At 33.3% G+C, this 20,522-nt stretch overlaps 2 protein-coding genes and 1 pseudogene across 3 annotated transcripts; all 3 read left to right on the forward strand.

Annotated features, from left to right (window-relative positions):
* Window positions 1-211: 211 nt before the first annotated feature.
* Window positions 212-4,065, forward strand: LOC123219003 (LRR receptor-like serine/threonine-protein kinase IOS1). The gene is made up of 13 exons (XM_044640657.1): window positions 212-296; window positions 391-934; window positions 1,023-1,498; window positions 1,601-1,739; window positions 1,813-1,905; window positions 1,995-2,066; window positions 2,152-2,232; window positions 2,341-2,495; window positions 2,598-2,806; window positions 2,889-3,015; window positions 3,128-3,190; window positions 3,275-3,464; window positions 3,555-4,065. Exons 1-13 carry the CDS (start codon window positions 212-214, stop codon window positions 3,919-3,921), a joined length of 2,601 nt encoding a protein of 866 aa, XP_044496592.1. The 3' UTR covers window positions 3,922-4,065.
* A 2,075-nt stretch (window positions 4,066-6,140) lies between these two features.
* Window positions 6,141-10,372, forward strand: LOC123219004 (annotated as a pseudogene).
* A 4,019-nt stretch (window positions 10,373-14,391) lies between these two features.
* Window positions 14,392-18,952, forward strand: LOC123218394 (LRR receptor-like serine/threonine-protein kinase IOS1). 2 transcript variants are annotated; one of them, XM_044639847.1, is made up of 12 exons: window positions 14,392-14,604; window positions 14,701-15,244; window positions 15,332-15,807; window positions 15,885-16,026; window positions 16,112-16,183; window positions 16,278-16,346; window positions 16,433-16,513; window positions 16,654-16,808; window positions 16,904-17,130; window positions 17,221-17,347; window positions 18,006-18,258; window positions 18,337-18,952. In XM_044639847.1, exons 1-12 carry the CDS (start codon window positions 14,514-14,516, stop codon window positions 18,755-18,757), a joined length of 2,658 nt encoding a protein of 885 aa, XP_044495782.1. In that variant the 5' UTR covers window positions 14,392-14,513; the 3' UTR covers window positions 18,758-18,952. The 2 variants fall into 2 exon arrangements, with proteins under 2 accessions (XP_044495782.1, XP_044495781.1); XM_044639846.1 differs by having other exon boundaries at window positions 14,394-14,604; window positions 18,000-18,258.
* Window positions 18,953-20,522: the final 1,570 nt, after the last annotated feature.

A 20,522-nucleotide genomic window follows, 5' to 3' on the forward strand; every position in this document is an offset into this window, starting at 1 on the left:
GGAATTATGCAATAATTATCTTGGAGAGTGAGTATTGGTAAAACTTCATACTGTTCACTTAAGAAACAAATGATATTTTTTAGGCAAGTTGCTTAATATATTGTTAATATTTTATTCATATATCAGCTTTTTCATGAAGGTGAGTAACCAGATGGTGATAGATACCTCGCTTTCCTGCAAAAATTAAAAGCTTGGAGATTATATTATGTTAATGAATAAGTTCGGAGGTTTCCTCTTTGCAGTTCTTGCTGGTTTATCTCTTGCAGTTGTGCAGGTTAATGCCAGGAATCAAACAGGTTAATTGAATCAAGAATCTACAGCTTCGAAATATATATAATATAATCTCTGCAATCTTTAATCAACAATCTTTCTGCTTTTTGTTTTTCACAGGTTTCATAAGCCTGGATTGCGGCTTACCAAGGGATTCTTTGAACTACACTGAAACAACAACGGGCATAAATTACATTTCAGATTATTCTTTCGTTGAAACTGGAGTTGCTAAGAGAATACTGCCTGAATTCGACATCGGTAGGCAACAGCAGATGTGGCATCTTAGAAGCTTTCCTGAAGGTGACAGAAACTGTTACAGCTTCAACCTCACAAAGGGCAGTAAATATTTGATCAGGGCATATTTCATGTATGGTAACTATGATGGGCTGGGAAAATTACGCCAATTTGATCTTTATACAGGGCCGAATAAGTGGGCAACAATATCAATAACAAGCGTATCTCGTGATTTATTCGCTGAGCTCATCCATGTCCTCCCAACAAGCTATTTACAGGTCTGTCTGGTGAATACTGGTTCTGGGGTTCCTTTCATAAATGCTCTTGAGATTAGGCCTATGGAAATTGCCGCATATGGGACTGATCAGTCTGTTTCATTGAACCTCCACTCTCGGCTTGATGTTGGTTCAATATACAATCTGACTGTCAGGTGAAACATTTTGCATTGCTAATTAGTATTTTTCTGATAGCTGTGATAGTTTTAGTTGTTTTTACATTGAATTTGATGGCTAATTCAGGTTTGAAGATGATGTTTATGATAGAACATGGTGGAATTATATTTCTGATGGTTGGAGGCAGCTGAGTACTAATCTTGCTATTGATTTTAATTCTAGTGATTCTTTCAAAATACCTTCTGTAGTCATGAGAACGGCTGTTGTGCCAGCAAACTTGAGCTCCTCCTTGGATTTTTTCATGCATATTGATCATATTACCCACCATTTTTATGTCTACTTTCACTTTGCTGAAATTCTGAAGCTTCCAAGCAATGAGTCCAGAGAAATGAATCTATTTGTGGATGGAAAGCACTGGTATGGACCTTTCACTCCTAATTACTTGTCAACAACCTCTGTCAAAACCATTTCACCCTCGGCCGGTGGAAATCTTTCATTTTCCATTCAAAGAACCGAAAATTCAACTCTTCCTCCCATCCTTAACGCAGTCGAACTGTACTCTGTGCCCGAAGGCTCACAGTCACCTACAGACCAAACAGATGGTAGCTTCTTCCTGAAATACCTTCACTTAATAATTTTCATTCTCACTGTCATGTATGTATACATTCTAAAATTCTTCTCTTCTTACATTGTGAAAATGTTAGTTGATGCTATCATGAAAATCAAGTCCAGTTATGGAGTTAAGAGAAACTGGCAAGGAGACCCATGTGCACCTATTGCATATTTGTGGAATGGTATTAATTGCAGCTATAATGGTAATGATCCATCTCGAATTATATCCCTGTAAGTATATGTGTAAAGACAAGCAATTTGATGCAAGTTTTTCTTCAAATTAGTGCAAACTTGTTACTAATAGATATGAGAACAAGTTCTCCAGGAACTTGTCCTCATCTGGTTTGACTGGAGTGATACCTCTATCTCTGATCAATCTCACAATGATAGAACAGCTGTAAGTACATTAATATTGTCACTTCAACTTGTAAGTTATTGATCAATTTATATATGATATGAAAACTGACAAGCATCAGGATCTTTCAGGGACTTATCACTCAATGATTTGACTGGATCAGTGCCTGAATTTTTAGCTGAACTGTCATCTCTGAAGGTCCTGTAAGTAAATTGGGATTGAGAGTATAAGTGAAATGTTGGCAAAGAATGTAAAAGAAGATCATTTTCCCTATGATTGACTTTGCAGAAACTTAACGGGAAACAACCTCATAGGTTCTCTTCCAGCTGACCTCATCAAAAGATCAAACAACCATTCATTACTGTTAAGGTATTAATATTTATATATACGCTCTGTCTGATATCTCATGCCAACATAAAGAGAATTATTTAAGATGCACTAACTTTTATTTTCATCTGCCACCATATGACTGTTAAGTGTTTCTGGGAATCCACATCTTTGTGAATCAATGTCATGCCAAAGGAAGGACAATGTTAGATTAGTTATTATTCCAGTAGCAGCATCATCTGCTGCATTGTTTGTTATCTTGATAGCATTGGCAACTTGGTGGAGTCTAAGAAGAAGAAAGCAAGGTAGAGGACCAAAAGTTGCTTCATTCAGACAAAATATTCCTTCTGAGCAAGATCCCTTTATAGATGTTTGCTCATTAATCAGGTTTGTGATCATTGTATCAGCTATTGAAGACAATGCAAAAGCTTCATTCGAGTTAAGAGGTCGACACTTCACGTATTCGGAGGTCTTGAGGATAACTGATAACTTCAAGAGGGTTCTTGGAAGAGGAGGATTTGGAACCGTTTACCATGGCAACTTGGATGGCTCTCAAGTAGCTGTGAAAATGCTCTCCTCTTCTTCAAGCCAAGGATATAAAGAGTTTATCACAGAGGTAGCTATATGACTGTAACTTATGCAGATATTTAGGCCTTGTTTCGTTTTCCATTGGATTAAGTTATGGGTTTCAATTTCAGCTCAAAATTTTGATGAAAGTGCATCACAGAAACCTGACAAACATTGTTGGGTACTGCAAAGAGGGCGCCCATATGGGACTTATATATGAATACATGGCGAATGGAAACTTAAAACAACGTCTTTCAGGTCGATCCCCTCAAACTCGTAACTAAATTTCTTTTATTAGCTCTGGTATTAATCTGGATTTTATGAGAACTTTTTCTGACAATAAAAGTAGAGAAATGTTTATTCAATGCAGATAGAAATGCAACTATTTTGAGTTGGGTAGAGAGATTGAGGATATCGGTGGATGCTGCTCAAGGTGAGCAACCAAATTCTTTAAACAAGACCTTTAGCATTCACCTGATATGAAAGAAGTAACATTTTCCTGAAATTCAAAATGCAGGATTGGAGTACCTGCATAGAGACTGTAAGCCACCCATAATCCACAGAGATATTAAGTCCACAAACATCTTACTAAATGAAAATTTTGAAGCCAAATTGGCTGATTTTGGCCTATCCAGAATCTTTCCCATAGAAGAGTGCAGTCATGTGTCCACAGGTGTTGCTGGAACCCCTGGCTACCTGGATCCTGAGTAAGTAAACATTCATTGGACAAATTACAACATTTTAACTGTATTATTTTTCTCATCAGCTTTGAGTTGATTTTTTTTATTTATATGCAGGTACCATGTAAAACGATGGTTGAATGAGAAAAGTGATGTTTACAGTTTCGGGGTTGTTCTTTTGGAGATATTTACAAGTCGACCCGTGATAACTAAAGTAGAAAATGAAGATGATCACATTCACATAAGTAAGCTGGTTTCTTCCATTGCTGCAGGAGGAAATATTGAAGATGTTATTGATCCGGGGTTACTAGGAGATTTTGAAATTATTTCTGCAAAGAAGGCTGTTGAGCTAGCACTGAAGTGCTCTTCTCATACTTCTTCTGAAAGGCCATACATGAATGAAGTAGTGGAAGAACTAAAAGTGTGCTTGACAATGGAGTTAGCTCGAAAAACAGGCATGAGTGGCATTGAACTTGATAATTGAAGAGAAACAATCACTCTGAGTGAGGATAGTGAAAGCCTAATAAAATGAGTACTTTAACAAACAATGCCAGTTTTATTTTCTTAATTTCCTAATTGATATTGTGAAACTGTCAAATTAAGATCATAGAGAGAAATGATCCATTGCACAGATTGCCTTCTTCATAATCTTTAGGGCCCTGCAGCCTCTCTGAATTCGTCAGTTGCTCTGTGGAACAAAGGTCTCCCAATAACCAGACCAATGGTTCCCACTTGATAAAATTTCTTCAAGTAGAATCGTTTCCATAAGGATGCATTTAGTGCAGATAGTGTTTTATTTTAAAAAATGAAATATTTTAAAAGATTATTAGATATAAATTATTATTATATATGATAAAATTTAATAAAAATTTATACATATAAATAATTATTATATTTGATTAGAGTTAATAAAAAATACTAAATAATTAATTTACATAAATATATTTATGTATAATTATTTTTAAATATTTTTTATATTATTTGTTATATTAATAAAAAATAAAATTATTTATATAGTAAAAAAATTAATAAATAAATATAAAAATATAATAAAATTAAGATTATTTTACTAATTTTTTAATAACTAAAATAAAAATAATAATAAAATTATTTTTTATATTATTTATCACATCACCAATATTTATTAATTTATAATAATTTTCAGTAGCAGCGTCTCTTTTGGCCCCGTTGCTGAATTTAGACCATAAGGCATGCAAGTCAATGGTGGTAGAAAATGCACCACTTGCAATTAAAAGAAAAACCTGCCAACCTTTCTCTTCAAAGACTTTGAAAATTTTCTTTTGGCCAAAAAGACTTATTTCCACCCAAGATATAAAAAAAAATTAAATTCCTATCTTCTAACTTTCTAAAACTTAAACACTTATTTATAAATAAATTTTTATTAAAAATCTCAATTAAAATTAAGGATAAAATCATTATTCACTAAAATTTAAAAAAATTAAAGTTTTATTACATTTTCCTTCTCAGATTTAAAAATCTCATAATTTCCCTTAAACCTAAAGTTTGAGAAGTGACAAATAAACCCTTAGGGTTTGTTATTCTTCTCTTCGACAACGATTCACCATCTTCGACTATCCTCTCTCTTATCTTATCTCTCCCTTCTAGTCTCTCTCACTTCCCTTTTTGATCGTCTTCAGTTGAGACAAAGACGAAATCATCTTTGTCTCAGACAAAAACATGAAAACAACACATCTTCGTTTGAAATGAAGATCTATCATCTTCATCTGAGACGAAGATGATTTTGTCATCATTTCGGTCAAAGATCACCGAAGAGGGAGGGGAGACAAACTAGAGGAAGAGATAAGGTATGAGGAAGGACAGTCGACAGTCGGAGATGGAGAATCGAAACTAGAGAGAAGTGGAAAAAACCTTAGGGGGTATTGTTCACTTTTTAAACTTTGGGTTGGGGAGAAAATTGTGAGTTTTTAAACTTGAGGAGAAAAATGTTATACAACTTTAATTTTTTAAATTTTTTTAATAAATGATAGTTTTACCTCTAACTCTAATTGAAATATTTAACATAAATTTATTTATGGGTGGGTGTTTGGATTTTTAAAATTGGAGGGATGAGTTTAGGATTTCACGGGAAAAAATCTTTTTGCCCTTTTCTTTTTTGTATGCCGAGAATTTGAGCGTCTTATTTTTTATGCAATAATATTTTGACAATTAAGGAAAAAAAATTATCGATTTTTTTAAACTATCATCTGAGTTTCCTCCTTGCCAGGCATTGTTAGTGTTGGCTAGAAGAAGTGGTGCAGTTTTTTGTCCAATTTACAGACAATTCCCGGAGGAATTGAAATTGGTAGGGAACTGAACAGTTAATTGTCTGGGCAAATCATTGCCACCAAACGCATTAGAGATTAGACTTATGAAAATTACTTCTTTTTCAGTAAAACTATACACACAAACAACGATGTGTTATTATATAATTGAGTATTATTTTATCTTTAACTTTTAACTATCTAATCATATAATGATATATCGTTGTTTACGTATAAAATTGTACATATAGTATTATTCTTATGCAGGCTAATTTTCCTTCCCATTAGCTTATAAATAGGCATAAAGTCAAGTTAAATCGTGTTTCCATGTGCTTCCCAAATTTTTAATTCATGCAATTCCACAAATTAAATAATCAACAAGTTGCCAAAATATTGTACCATTTCTTCATACATATGCAATATGAAGTTTATAAATACAGGCTCCCTATTTGGTGATGAAAGACTTGGACACCAGTTGGAGAAGATGATAGCCGCTATGTTTAAACGTTTCCTCTCTGCAGATCTTGTCAGTCTAGCTCTTGCAGCTTTGCAGGCTCAAGCACAGGGACAAACAGGTTTATTTCTCCTTCAAAATAACACAATTTTAGTCCTATTTCTTGAAGAATGAATGTAAGACTATTTTTCCCTCTGCTTCTTTACAGGATTCATCAGTTTGGATTGCGGGTTACCGAACGGTACTAATAATAGCTACACTGAGCCAACAACTGGGATAGATTACATTTCCGATGATGGTTACATTGAAACTGGAATCATTAAGAGCACATTATGCGAATTTCGAACGGGCAAAGAACAGCAGCTGTGGCATGTTAGAAGTTTCCCTGATGGTGAAAGAAACTGTTACATGTTCAACCTCACAAAGGGCAACAAATATTTGATCAGGGCATATTTCATGTATGGCAACTATGATGAGCTTGGAAATCTTCCGCAGTTTGATCTCTATGCAGGGCCTAATAAATGGGTAACAGTAACGTTAAAAAATGCATCAACTACTCTAATTAGGGAGCTCATCCATGTCCTCCCAACAAGTTACTTCCATGTCTGTCTTGTGAATACTGGCTATGGGACACCTTTCATTAATGCATTAGAGATTAGACCTCTGAAAAATACCAGTTACACTACTGAATCAGGATCGTTGAATCTCCACGTTCGCCTTGATGTTGCTTCATTAACCAATCAGAAAGTTAGGTGAGCCTTTTTCAATTGCCATTGAGTTTGGTATATATATACTTTATGTAAGCTGGATTTTATATTGAAAATGACGTTTGATATATCAGGTATAAAGATGATGTTTATGATCGTATATGGAATCCGTATAATTCGGTTGGTTGGGGACAGTTGAGTACCAATTTAACTATTGATGCTAACATTAGTAATGTTTTTCAAGTGGCGCGGGTCGTAATGAGCACGGCGGCAGCACCGGAAAATGTTAATGGCTCTTTGGACTTTTTCCTGGATACTGTTGATGCCAGTCTCCAGTTTTATGTCTACTTGCACTTTGCTGAAGTTGTGTCGCTGCCAGCCAATGAGATCAGAGAAATGAAAATTTCTGTGGCTGGTGAGTACTGGTTTGGACCTTTAATGCCTAAGTACTTGTCCACAACGACAGTCTACAGCACCTCAGCCTTGACTGGTGGAAATTATACCTTTTCGATTCAAAGAACTGAAAGAGCAACTCAGCCTCCCATCCTTAACGCGCTTGAAGCATACTCTGTGGTATATTTCTTCCAGTCGCAAACAGAGCAAAATGATTGTAAGTTCTTCCCAACTTATGCTTTAATTAGGCCAACTTCATATGCCTTAATGCTCACATGGATATGAGAATGAAAATTTCACCCTCGGCCGGTGGAAATCTTTCATTTTCTATTCAAGGAACTGAAAATTCAACTCTTTTTCCCATCTTTAATGCGGTCAAAGTGTACTCTGTGAGCAAAGGCTCACAGTCAAAAACAGACCGAAAAGATGGTAGTTTCTTCCCATAACACCTGCACTTTCATGTATGCATACATTCGATTTTTCTTCTCTTCTTACACTGAGAAAATATTAGTTGATGCTATCATGAAAATCAAGTCGAGTTATGGAGTGAAGAGAAACTGGCAAGGAGATCCCTGTGCCCCTATTGCATATTTGTGGAGTGGTATTAATTGCAGCTACAATGGTAATGATCCACCTCAAATTATATCCTTGTAAGTATATGCCTAAAGACAAGCAATTTGAATTGCAAGTTCTTCTTCAAATTAATGCAAGCTTCTGCAGGAACTTGTCCACATCTGGTTTGACTGGAGAGATATCTCCATCTCTGATCAATCTCACAATGATAGAACAGCTGTAAGCATATTAATATTGTCACTTCAACTTGTGAGTTACTGATCAATTTATATATCATATGAAAACTGATATGCATCAGTATCTTTTGGGGACTTATCACTCAATGATTTGACTGGATCAGTACCTGAATTTTTAGCTGAACTTTCATCTCTGAGGGTCCTGTAAGTAAATTGTGATTGAGAGTATAAGTGAAATGTTGGGAAAGAATGTAAAAGAAGATCAGTTTTCCTATGATTGACTTTGGAGAAACTTAACAGGAAACAACCTCACAGGTTCTCTTCCGGTTGAACTCATCAAACGATCAGACAACCATTCATTATTGTTAAGGTATAAACATATAAATATATATATATATATATATATATATATATATATATACACACACACACACACATATGCTGTGTCTGATATCTCATGCCAGCAATAAGAGAATAATTTCAGTTGCCTAACTTTTAGTTTCATCCGCCACCATGTAACTGTTAAGTGTTTCTGGGAATCCACATCTTTGTGAATCATTGTCATGCCAAAGGAAGGACAATGTAAGGTTTGTTATTATTCCAGTAGTAGCATCATCTGCCACATTGTTTGTTATCTTGATAGCACTGGCTACTTGGTGGAGTCTAAGAAGAAGAAAACAAGGTAGAGGACCAAAGTTGCTGCATTTAGACAAAATATTCCTGCAGCATAAGATCCCTTTATAGATTTTTGCTCATTGTTAAGTCTGTGAACATTATGTCAGCTATTGAAGACAAAGCAAAAGCTTCATTCAAGTTAAGAGGTCGACACTTCACATATTCAGAGGTCTTGAGGATAACTGATAACTTCGGGAGGGTTCTTGGAAGAAGAGGATTTGGAACAGTTTACCATGGCAACTTGGATGGCTCTCAAGTAGCTGTGAAAATGCTCTCTTCTTCTTCAAGACAAGGATATAAAGAGTTTATCACAGAGGTAGCTATGCGACTGTAACTTATGCAGATATTTAGGCCTCATTTCGTTTTCCATTGGATTAAGTTGTGGGTTTCAATTTCAGCTCAAAATTTTGACGAAAGTGCATCATAGAAACCTGACAAACTTTGTTGGGTACTGCAAAGAGGGCGCCCATATGGGACTTATATATGAATACATGGCAAATGGGAACTTGCAGCGACGCCTTTCAGGTCGATCCCCTCAAACTTGTAGCTAAATTTCTTTTATTAGCTCAGGTATTAATCTTGATTTTATGAGAACTTCTTGTGTTAATGCAGATGGAAATGCACCTATTTTGAGTTGGGAAGACAGATTGAGGATATCAGTGGATGCTGCTCAAGGTTAGCAGCCAAATTCTTCAAACAAGACCTTTAGCATTCAGTTTACCTGATAATAGAGAAGTAACATTTTCTTGAAAGTGCAGGATTGGAGTACCTGCACAAAGACTGTAAGCCACCCATAATCCATAGAGATATTAAGTCCACAAATATCTTATTAAATGAAAATTTTGAGGCCAAATTAGCTGATTTTGGCCTATCCAAAATCTTTCCCATAGAAGATTGCAGTCATGTGTCCACAGGTGTTGCTGGAACCCCTGGCTACCTGGATCCCGAGTAAGTAAATATCCATTGGGCACATTACAAAATTTTAAATGCATTACTTTTTCATCAGCTTTGAGTTGATTTGTTTTATTTTTATGCAGGTAGCATGTAAAAAGTCGGTTGAATGAGAAAAGTGATGTTTACAGTTTTGGGGTTGTTCTTCTAGAGATATTTACAAGCCGACCCGTGATAACAAAAATAGAAAATGAAGATAACCATATTCACATAAGTAAGCTGGTTTCTTCCATTGCTGAAGGAGGAGGTATTGGAGGTATTATTGATCCAGGGTTATTGGGAGATTATGAAATAATTTCTGCAAAGAGGGCTGTTGAGCTAGCACTGAAATGCTCATCTCATGCTCCTTCTGAAAGGCCATACATGAATGAAGTGGTGGAAGTACTGAAAGAGTGCTTGGCAATGGAGTTAGCTCGAAAAACAAACGGGAGTGGCATTGAACTTGAAAACTGATAATACAAGAGAAACAATCACCATGAATGAGGATAGTGAAAGCCTAAGAGAATGAGTACTTTAACAAACAATGTCACTTTTATGCTTTTTTTCCTAAATGATATTGTGAACTGTCTGAGTAAGGACATAGAGAGAAATGATCCATTGCACAGTTTACCCTCTTCATGATCTTTGGGGCCCTGCAGCCTCTCTGTATTATTCAGTTGCTCTTTGAAACAAAGGTCTCCCAATGACTAGACCAATGGTACCCACTGGATAAAATTTTCTTCAAGTAGAATCGTTTCTGTAAGAGCTTTCTTCTAAAATGATGTTATTGTGAAGAAATTTCAACCAGTTCCAACTAAATTATTTTCTTGAAGGAATTTTGATAGAACTATGATTTTTATTATGAAAATGATATAGAGCCCAAGGCCAAAAGACTTACCTAACCCTCAGTTAGTCAAATGGAGTCACTGGCTTTCACAATACTCTTTTGCAAGTCAAACATATAAAGGGAAAAGACAATATAGATCCATGCAATACTTTGGTTATCTCAAATCGAAGGATCATATGGACTATCCATTAAATGATTTTTTCTACAAATATTAAAGTTACTATTCATATGAAATCCGTTAAAAAGTTAATCTAATGAACATATAAACAACATATATTTATGTGGGTGCATCAAATTGTTATGAAACAAAGTCGATACACAAGATTTGTCACTTATTTTTTTATAGACACATTCAACAAAACGATAATTTTATTATATTATACCTGTCTGAGATTAGGATAACTATAAATGTTTTTAGATTGATTACTAATGTTTACATAAGATTTTCTTGATCAAGACATACGTTAATCTCTTTATCACAGTTTTACTATTCTATAAGCATTCATCTTAGCATCTATATAAATATACATACTTACTAATTTTATTTCTAGTTGTATATACATAACCTATTATGGATATATATCGTAAGATAGATTGACTCTAGAACACAATTTGAACATTTTGGGGCAAGACAATTTAATAATATAATCAAATCAAATTATATTCAACTTTATTATTCTTTTACATCGGTCCAAATTTGAACTAATTGTTACATATGTTAGGCCAAAGGACTTATTCCCATCCAAAGATTTTTTTTTTCACATTTTTACTATTTATCTTTTAAAAACTTAAATATTTATTCATCTATTAAATTTTATTATTAAAGTTAAAGGTAAATGTAAAATTGTCATTTAATTAAAAATATTATAAAAACTAAAATTTTATCACATTTTTTTTAATCTAAAGATCTAATAATTTTTTAATCCAAATTTTAAAAAGTGATTATTCTTTATTAAGATTTTTTCTCCTCCTTTCCAATGAACATCTTCTTCCTGATTATTGGTGTTCTCCCTCGTCAACTTCTCTCTCTCTTTCGGTCTCTCCACCACTCTAGTCGTATGTAAGTCCATCTCGTTGTTAGGTTTTCAAGGTGGGACTAAGTCCTTTGGCCCATATGTTATTATTACACGCTTTCTGTATTATATATATTGATTTGTAATAATTTTCAGTAGCAGCCTCTCCTTTGGCTCCATTGCTGAGTTTAAATACCATGCAAGTCAATGGCGGAAAATGCACCACTTGCAATTAAAAAACAACCCTCCAACCTTCAGCTTCGACGACTTTGAAAATTTTTGTTTTTGCATAGCAAGAATTTCGGCGTCTCATTTTTGTCGTTTTGAGGAATATCATTCACGTCAGAATGCATTTCCACTATCTATTTACACAGTATTATACGCATATTTTCTATTTATATCATATCTTATAATATAACATGATATAAATAAAAAATATATATATTTTATAATATGATATAATATAAATAAAAAATAATACGTATAATAAAATATATCAAATTAATACAATATAATAAATATATCATATGAAAAGATAAGTATCTTATGATACGATACATACTATTAATACAGATTAATATGTTTTTGAAAAAATAAAAATATAATAGAAATATATATAAAAATTTTAAATTTTTAGAGGTGTTAGTGATATTTTTTAAAATAATAACATATTAATTAAATTTTTTTATTATTTTATTATATTTTTAAAAATATATTTTATAATATAATATAATATATAATATAAAAAATTTGATTTTTGATGTGAGATATTATCCATTATTTGACTATAATGATTGAAATTGGTGAGGAGGAAACTGAACAGTTCATTCAAAATCTTAATAAAGAAAAGCGTATTGTCTGGGCAAATAATTGTCAGGAAACGCGGTTTCAAGTCTTTGAAGAGTTGACTTTGTGTCTTTGACTTTTTTCATATGATGGATGAATATTCACAAGCCACCAAAGGTGCCCTTCGTTTTCAAACTACTCAATTCAAAGATCCCAGCTCGGAATTTTTTAATTATACGTTATTAATTAATTATATTTATCTCATGAAGATGCATTGAACCTCTATTATTCAACAATTATTTAGTTAATTGTATGAGGATTAACAAAATTGATACACCAGAAGATTTGGTCTTGAGTTTTTATTATTTTTATAAAATTTTAATTTATTTACTATAATAATTATAAATACTATAATTATATTTTAAATTTATTTGTTCAATCAATATAAATTATATTTGTGATTTAAAAAAAAACAATTATTTATTTAATGGTGACTGGTGAGAATTATGTCACATTTTGACATTAAGAATTATTTAATTATTATATATATGAGCAACCAGCCACGAAGTGGCTGAAGAAAATTAATAGAATACAACTTGGTAGGTATGCTCAAATTCCAGCTTATATGTATTTAAAATAATTGCTTGGTAGAATTTTAAGGTTTTTTTTTATAAATATATATATATAGAGGGCACTCCTAATCTTTTTGTTAAAGCAAGTCAATTAATTCTTGTTGGGGTATTACACTACTCATCTTACATTTAAGACCACAAGACTTGTTCTCATCCAAGGTAAAGTGAAATTCTAAAGTCATACCTTTCAATATTTAAAAACTCAAATATCCACTTATAATAAAATTTTTATTAAAAATTTTAGTTATGATTAACGGTAAAATAGTCGTTTAAAAAAAAAAATTTTAAAAACTAAACTATTATCACATTTCCCTCTTAATTTAAAAATCTCACATTCTCCTTCCCCCTCAATTTAAAAATCTAACATTCCCCCTCCCCTGACCCAAATTTTTAGTCTTCTCTGATTGTCAGTCGTCCTCCCTCCCGTTTTATCTTTCCCTCTCAACCTCTCTCCAACCATGGATCGACAAAAATCATATAAAAATCTAAACCATTTTTGTCTAGAAATCTATTTTCATCGATCGATGGTCAAAAAAAGGCCAAGAGAGAGAAATAAAGCGGGAGGGAGGACGACCGATAGTTAGAGACAACGGATTCTTGTAGGAGAAAAGAGGAAAATAACCCTAGAGGAAATTATCATTTTTTAAACTTGGATGGGGGGAAATTGCAAGTTTTAAACTTGGGAGAAAAAAATACGATAAAACTTTAATTTTTTTAATAAATAACGGTTTTACCTTTAATCTTAACTAAGATTTTTAACAAAAATTGTCTCATAGATGAGTATTTAAATTTTTAAAAATTGAATGATATGACTTTGAGATTTCATTATATCTTAGATAAGAATAAGTCTTTTGGCCTACATTTAATTAATATTATTTTAGGTCTAGGACACAAAAATACTTTCTAATAATTTACATGTAAACTTGGCGAAAATAGTGTAAATAAGTTTTTATTTATATATTTTAAATTGGTTTCTAAGAATTATGATGCTTCAGAAATAGTTTTTCTTTTTTTTTAATAAACCTAACCCATTCAAAATTTTTTTATATGTATATAACATAAAAATATCTTGTTTTCATACGAAAAATTCTATCCAAATTATGAGCAAATAAAAACTTATTAAAAAATCTCGAGAGTTAACAAAAATAGTAGAATTATAAGATTTTTCATAAATGAATTTGGATTCGAATTGCATTGACCTGGTAATAGTAAAACCTTAAATTAACCCATTACTAGTAAAATTCTAAACTTTATCCCATACAATGATAGTGAATTTACACATTCTACCCATAAACGTGATTACTTTGGTGACAATACATTTAGGTAGCTCTCCGAAGCTTCTTCCAAAGATAAGTTTTAACTATTCATTGACCGACATTTCTTTTATAAAGGCAAATTCTCCTTCCAATTGGCTTACAAATAAACGTCGTAAAGTCAAATTAAATCGTGTTTAGATGTGCATCCCAAATTTTCAATTCATGCAATTCCACAATTTAAACCACTGACAAGTTGCCAAAATAGTGTACCAGTTCTTCATATATATATACTATAAACTTCATAAATACAAGCTCCCTAAATGGTGATGAAAAATTTAGCTAGTTGGAGAAGATGATAATCAATACGTTTAAACGTTTCCTCTTTGCAGTTCTTGTCAGCCTAGCTCTTGCAGCTCTGCAGGCTCAAGCACAGGGACAATCAGGTTGATTTCACCTTTAAAATCTTCTATTAACACAATTTTAGTCATCTTTCTTAAAGAATGAAATCAAAGACTCTGTTTTCCTCTGCTTCTTTACAGGATTCATCAGTTTGGATTGCGGGTTACAAAACGGTACCAACAGTAGCTACACAGATCCAACAAGTGGGATAGTTTACACTTCGGATGATGGTTATGTTGAAACTGGAGTTATTAGGAGCATATCATCCGAATACCAGAAGGGCAAAGAACAGCAGCTGTGGCATGTTAGAAGTTTTCCTGATGGTGAAAGAAACTGTTACATGTTCAACCTCACAAAGGGCAACAAATATTTGATCAGGGCATATTTCATGTATGGCAATTATGATGAGCTTGGAAATCTTCCGCAGTTTGATCTCTATGCAGGGCCTAATAAATGGGTAACAATAACTTTAAAAAATGCATCAACTACTCTAATTAGGGAGCTCATCCATGTCCTCCCAACAAGTTATTTCCATGTCTGTCTTGTGTATACTGGATTTGGGACACCTTTCATTAATGCATTAGAGATTAGACCTCTAAAAAATTCCACGTACGTGACTGAATCGGGATCGTTGAGTCTCTTCACTCGCCTTGATGTTGCTTCATTGACCAATCAGAAAGTCAGGTGAGCCTTTTCAGTTGCCATTGAGAATGGTCTATGTATACTTTATTTAGGTGGATTTTATATTGAATATTGTGTCTGATATATCAGGTACAAAGATGATGTTTATGATCGTATATGGAATCCGTATAATTCAGTCGATTGGGGACAATTGAGTACCAATTTAACCATTGATGCTAACATTAGCAATAATTTTCAACCGGCACGGGTTGTCATGAGCACAGCAACTTACCCAGAAAATGTTAATGGCTCTTTGGATTTTTTCCTGGATACTGTTGACGCCAGTCCCCAGTTTTATGCCTACTTGCACTTTGCTGAAGTTGTGCCGCTTCCAGCCACTGAGATCAGAGAAATGAACATTTCTGTAGGTGGGTTGCACTGGTATGGACCTTTCACGCCTAATTACTTGTACACAACCACAGTCTACAGCACATCAGCCTTGACTGGTGGAAATTTTACCTTTAGCATTCAAAGAACTGAAAGGGCAACCCAGCCTCCCATCCTTAACGCCCTTGAAGCATACTCTGTGGTATATTTCTTGCAGTCACAAACAAACCAAAATGATTGTAAGTTTCTTCCTAACTTATGCTTTCATTAGGCCAACTTCATTTGCCTTAATTCTCACTTGGGTATGAAAATTCAGATGATGCAATCACAAATATCAAATCAATGTATGGTGTGAAGAGAAACTGGCAAGGGGATCCATGTGTTCCTCAAGCTTACTTATGGGAGGGCCTCAATTGTAGCTATGGCAATGTGTCCATTCCTCCAAACATCACATCCTTGTAAGTATATATATTGCTTTGCATAGGCTACCGAATGATTCTTTGGTCGAAATTCGTTTAATAAGTTTACTACACTTGCCATCAGGAACTTATCCTCAAGCGGATTGACTGGGGAGATCCCTCGTTCCATATCGAATCTCGGATCTTTACAATCCTTGTAAGTAGTTCAATTAATCTCATTTGAATTAGTAAATCTTTTAACTTTATTATGACCTAGTTCAGATCACCATGTTTGTTCATAATGTGCTCAGGGACTTATCAAATAATAGTTTAAACGGATCAGTTCCCAATTTTCTATCTCAGCTTCCTCTGACATATCTGTAAGTCAGTTCAGATTTAGAATACTAAGAAACTTTCTTTGTGAGGGAAAAAATTAGAAAATTTTTAATTTGTTGACCCTCTACAGAAACTTGAAAGGAAACAACTTCACAGGTCCACTTCCAGTTGCCCTCCTTGAAAGATCAAAGAATGGCTCCCTAACATTAAGGTCTGCATTTTCTAAACATTATTTTGAATCACTTTCCATAATCCATGATTACGCCTAGTAGTTTTATTTTGCATTACTAGAGAAGGAGGATCATGTATCGATACTTTAAACCATTGATAAAATTTTCTCTATGAATCCAGTTTTGATGGTCAAAATCCAAGCCTTTGTTCTTCTGGTTCGTGCACAAGTAGGAAGAAAAGTGTGGTTGTCCCTGTGGTAGCATCAGTTGCCGGATTCATTTTCCTGATAGGAGTAGCATTGGTGATATTTTTGTTTCTTAGAAGGAGACAACAAGGTATTTAGAAGATATAGATATGCAAAAATGGGTCTAGAGTAATAAGACTTTTACAATCTGAAAATTTCCTGATAAATTTTTTGTGACATTATCAGTTAGGAAGGTGGAGACGGAGACCGACAGTAGAATTGAGACGTTGGAATCCAACAATCGACAGTTCTCATACTCCGAAATCCTGAAGATTACTAACAACTTCCAGAGAATTCTTGGCAAAGGAGGATTCGGAACAGTTTACTACGGCCGCTTATCAGATGGAACTGAAGTAGCTGTTAAGATGCTATCTTCAGAGACAGCTGGGGGGTTTAAGCAGTTTCAAACAGAGGTACAAAACCAAAACTCATCCAACATTTGAGCTTTCATAATTTCTACATACTTATCAGAGAAACATACATATGAACTCGTATAATTGTAGGTGAAGCTCCTGATGAGAGTCCACCATAGAAATTTGACATCCCTTGTTGGATACTGTGATGAGGACAACAAAATGGCTCTAGTTTATGAATTCATGGCCAATGGAAATTTACTAGAGCATCTGTCAGGTTCGTTCGGTTTTTATTACTTTGCAAATATGTAGCACGGAAACGGAAATGGAGAAACGTAGAAATGCGGAAACGGAAACGTAGAAATGTAAAAACGTATTTTTTAAAAAAATATAAAAAATAGAAACGTGAGGAAACTTATAAATATGAAAAATATAAGAGATTTTTTATAACAAAAACATATAAACTTATATAATATAAAAATAAATAATAAAAAAATAAGAGAAAAAATACTATAAAATAGAATCATAAAACCTATTATAAATTATTCTTGAGCAAACACATGTAGATATTTAAGAAAAAAGCAACAATACATACCAATCTATATAATGTGTCAAGTAGGAGATAAGTAACACATCGAAGAGTGGAGAGGAGATGAATTCAATATGAAATTTAAAGACATTTCTTGTTTGAAAATACAAAATATGTGTGTTCAATCGATTTTATTATTTTTTTTTTAAAATAAACGCGTTTCAAAATTTTTCAAAAATTTCAAAATGACCTAAAACGTTTCTTATAAGTTTCAGAGAGTTTCAGAAATGGAAACGTTTTCGAAACGTGAAAACACACCCCATTGTGAGTTTTCGTGCTACTTTGCTTTGCAAGAAGAAAGGAAACAAATATAGAGATAACTTTATTTTCTTTCCTATAGATGCAGATGGTACAAGAAAAGTCTTGAGTTGGGAAGAAAGACTTCGAATGGCAATGGAATCAGCACAAGGACTGGAATATTTGCATAATGGCTGCAAACCACCAATTGTTCACAGAGATGTGAAGTCCACAAACATCCTATTAAATGAAAATTTCCAGGCCAAGCTTGCTGATTTTGGACTGTCCAAGTCTTTTCCCACTGAAAATGACACTCATATGTCCACAGTAGTGGCTGGCACTCCTGGATACCTTGACCCTGAGTAAGTACATAGAATTCAACTTTGTTTTCCTGGTTTTCAAATTTAATTTAGTTTTCTGACTTCCGAACACATATGCAGGTATTATGCGACAGGCAATTTAACAGAAAAGAGCGATGTGTATAGTCTCGGAGTTGTTCTGTTGGAGATAATAACTTGCAGGCCAGCGGTTGCGAGAATCAATGAGCATGAAAAGATTCATGTGAGAGATTGGGTGAGTTCATTTGTGGCGAAAGGTGACATCATCAGCATTGTGGATCCAAGATTACAAGGAGAATTCAGTGCTAATTCTGTATGGAAAGCTGTTGAAGTAGCAATGGCGTGTTTAGCTCCTACTGGTCGTAGAAGGCCCAGCATGAGTGAAGTTGTCATGGAGTTGAGCGAGTGTTTAGCTTCTGAGATGGCTAGGACACACTCAGGCCGTGGTTTGGATTCAAGTGAGTCGGTTGATGGGATGATGAGCATGGATCTTGGTGGTCTAATAAATCCCGGAGCAAGGTAAACATTGGTGTTGAATGCTCCCATTTGAATCCTCTTGCAGCTTTTGTTGATAATTGTTTTCAGACTGCTTTTGATTTTTCAATGAACAAAAACATTGATATGCTTGTCATCTAATTGTAAAAAGGGATTTACAATATTTAGTGAATATTTTATTTGCGATTTTCCTTAATTAATAAAATCTGTCGTCTAATGTATATGTGTTCGTCGAGCTTGTTTATTAATGGAGTTGCCCCATGGATGTGCGAGTTATTAAAAACCATTTGGGCGAATGTAGCCCTGTAGGGCTCTAATTTATATCATACGAATATATAATACAAGGTATTAATGACTGGATTAGATCTGCCAAATCTATTTAACTGTCATTTACTTAAAAAAAATTATAATTTACTAAAAAAACCATTTTTAGAATTCAACCAGATTGAATTAACTAGACCAAATTGAATCAAATAGTTTGGACTGTTAGATTAGATAAAAACCCGAATTTGGTTCTGATAACCAAAAAAGAAATCAATTTTTTTAATTCATTATCAAGACATGAGTCCAAGACCTTGTCTATCCATGACTAATCTACCTCAAAGTAACATCAATCGAAATAAATAAATCAATTCAGATATATATATTTTTTTGATAATAAGGAATCCCACCCAAGTTAAACTATTACATTGGGTTGAAACTAACTACACCGGTTAGGATAAACACCGAATCCTGACAAGTTATGAATTTGGTGTGGCATCTGATGGACTTTGTGCTCACAATTTGTATTAACTTTTTCTACTTTGAATAGTATTATATGTACAACAAACAGTGATATATCATTAAATGATTAAATAGTTAAAAATTAAAGATAAAATAATACTTAATCGTATAATAATATATTATTTTTTTATGCATAAAATTATATACATAATTTTATTGTTCTACTTTAAACCCAACAAAGTGGTTTTGCTCGTTTCTAATTCTGTTTCAGTTTTACAGATTTATTGTATTGATACGAATAGGTGCCATTATTTTGTTGAATTTAGTAGAGTATTTAAACCAACTTTATTCTTCGTTTTAGAATGACCTAAATATTATATATTTTAACTAAAATATTTCCTTGGTCGGGTTTTTGTTTTGGCAACTTTGTTATGTATTTTCTTACCTTTCTCTTGTAGATTAACTCATCAAATAGATTGTGGGATACAATTTTTGTCTGATCCTTGAAAGGATTTTGAGACTAATGGCTAGAGGGATTTCGGCTATAAAAAGTTCAGCAAGGGTTTGAACTACTTTAAGTGGGCTTGGAACCCAAGTGGAATGCTTGATATGTTTCATATATGGAATGTAACTTTTTTCTAAGTATAGTTATCAGTATTCTATAATATATGATACGTATTTTGTGATATAATATGATGCAGATAAAAAACGATACATATTATGAGTTGTATTGTAATTAATACGATACAGTTGATGTATCATATGATATGATACATATTACCAATATGGATCGATACATTTTTTTAAAAAAATGATGATGTAGTAGATTTTCAAAAGTATTCGTAATATTTTTTAAGGTAATAAAGTATCAATTATATTTTAAAATTGTTTTATTATTTTTTTATTATTTTATTTCTAGAAGTTGTATTACAAGATTCGATATGATATTCGATATATGATACATAAAATTATATTTTTAATATATAATATAATACACGATTCAACTACTATGTTTTTAAGAGAGAGTGAGGAATTAAAGGTGAAAACTGTGTGTTTTTGTTGTTGTTTAA

The sequence above is a fragment of the Mangifera indica genome, chromosome 6 (genome assembly GCF_011075055.1).
Source record: "Mangifera indica cultivar Alphonso chromosome 6, CATAS_Mindica_2.1, whole genome shotgun sequence".
NCBI classification, from domain to species: Eukaryota; Viridiplantae; Streptophyta; class Magnoliopsida; order Sapindales; family Anacardiaceae; genus Mangifera; species Mangifera indica.

Bases quoted from the DNA above. Each gene is read 5' to 3' on its own strand.
- LOC123218394 (XM_044639846.1), top strand. From the start codon at position 14,514: ATGATAATCAATACGTTTAAACGTTTCCTCTTTGCAGTTCTTGTCAGC. The intron at 14,605-14,700 runs GTTGATTTCACC...GCTTCTTTACAG, and splicing joins TCAAGCACAGGGACAATCAG to GATTCATCAGTTTGGATTGC. The intron at 16,184-16,277 runs GTAAGTAGTTCA...TAATGTGCTCAG, and splicing joins CTCGGATCTTTACAATCCTT to GGACTTATCAAATAATAGTT.
- LOC123219003 (XM_044640657.1), top strand. From the start codon at position 212: ATGAATAAGTTCGGAGGTTTCCTCTTTGCAGTTCTTGCTGGTTTATCT. The intron at 2,807-2,888 runs GTAGCTATATGA...TTTCAATTTCAG, and splicing joins ATAAAGAGTTTATCACAGAG to CTCAAAATTTTGATGAAAGT. The intron at 3,016-3,127 runs GTCGATCCCCTC...TATTCAATGCAG, and splicing joins CTTAAAACAACGTCTTTCAG to ATAGAAATGCAACTATTTTG.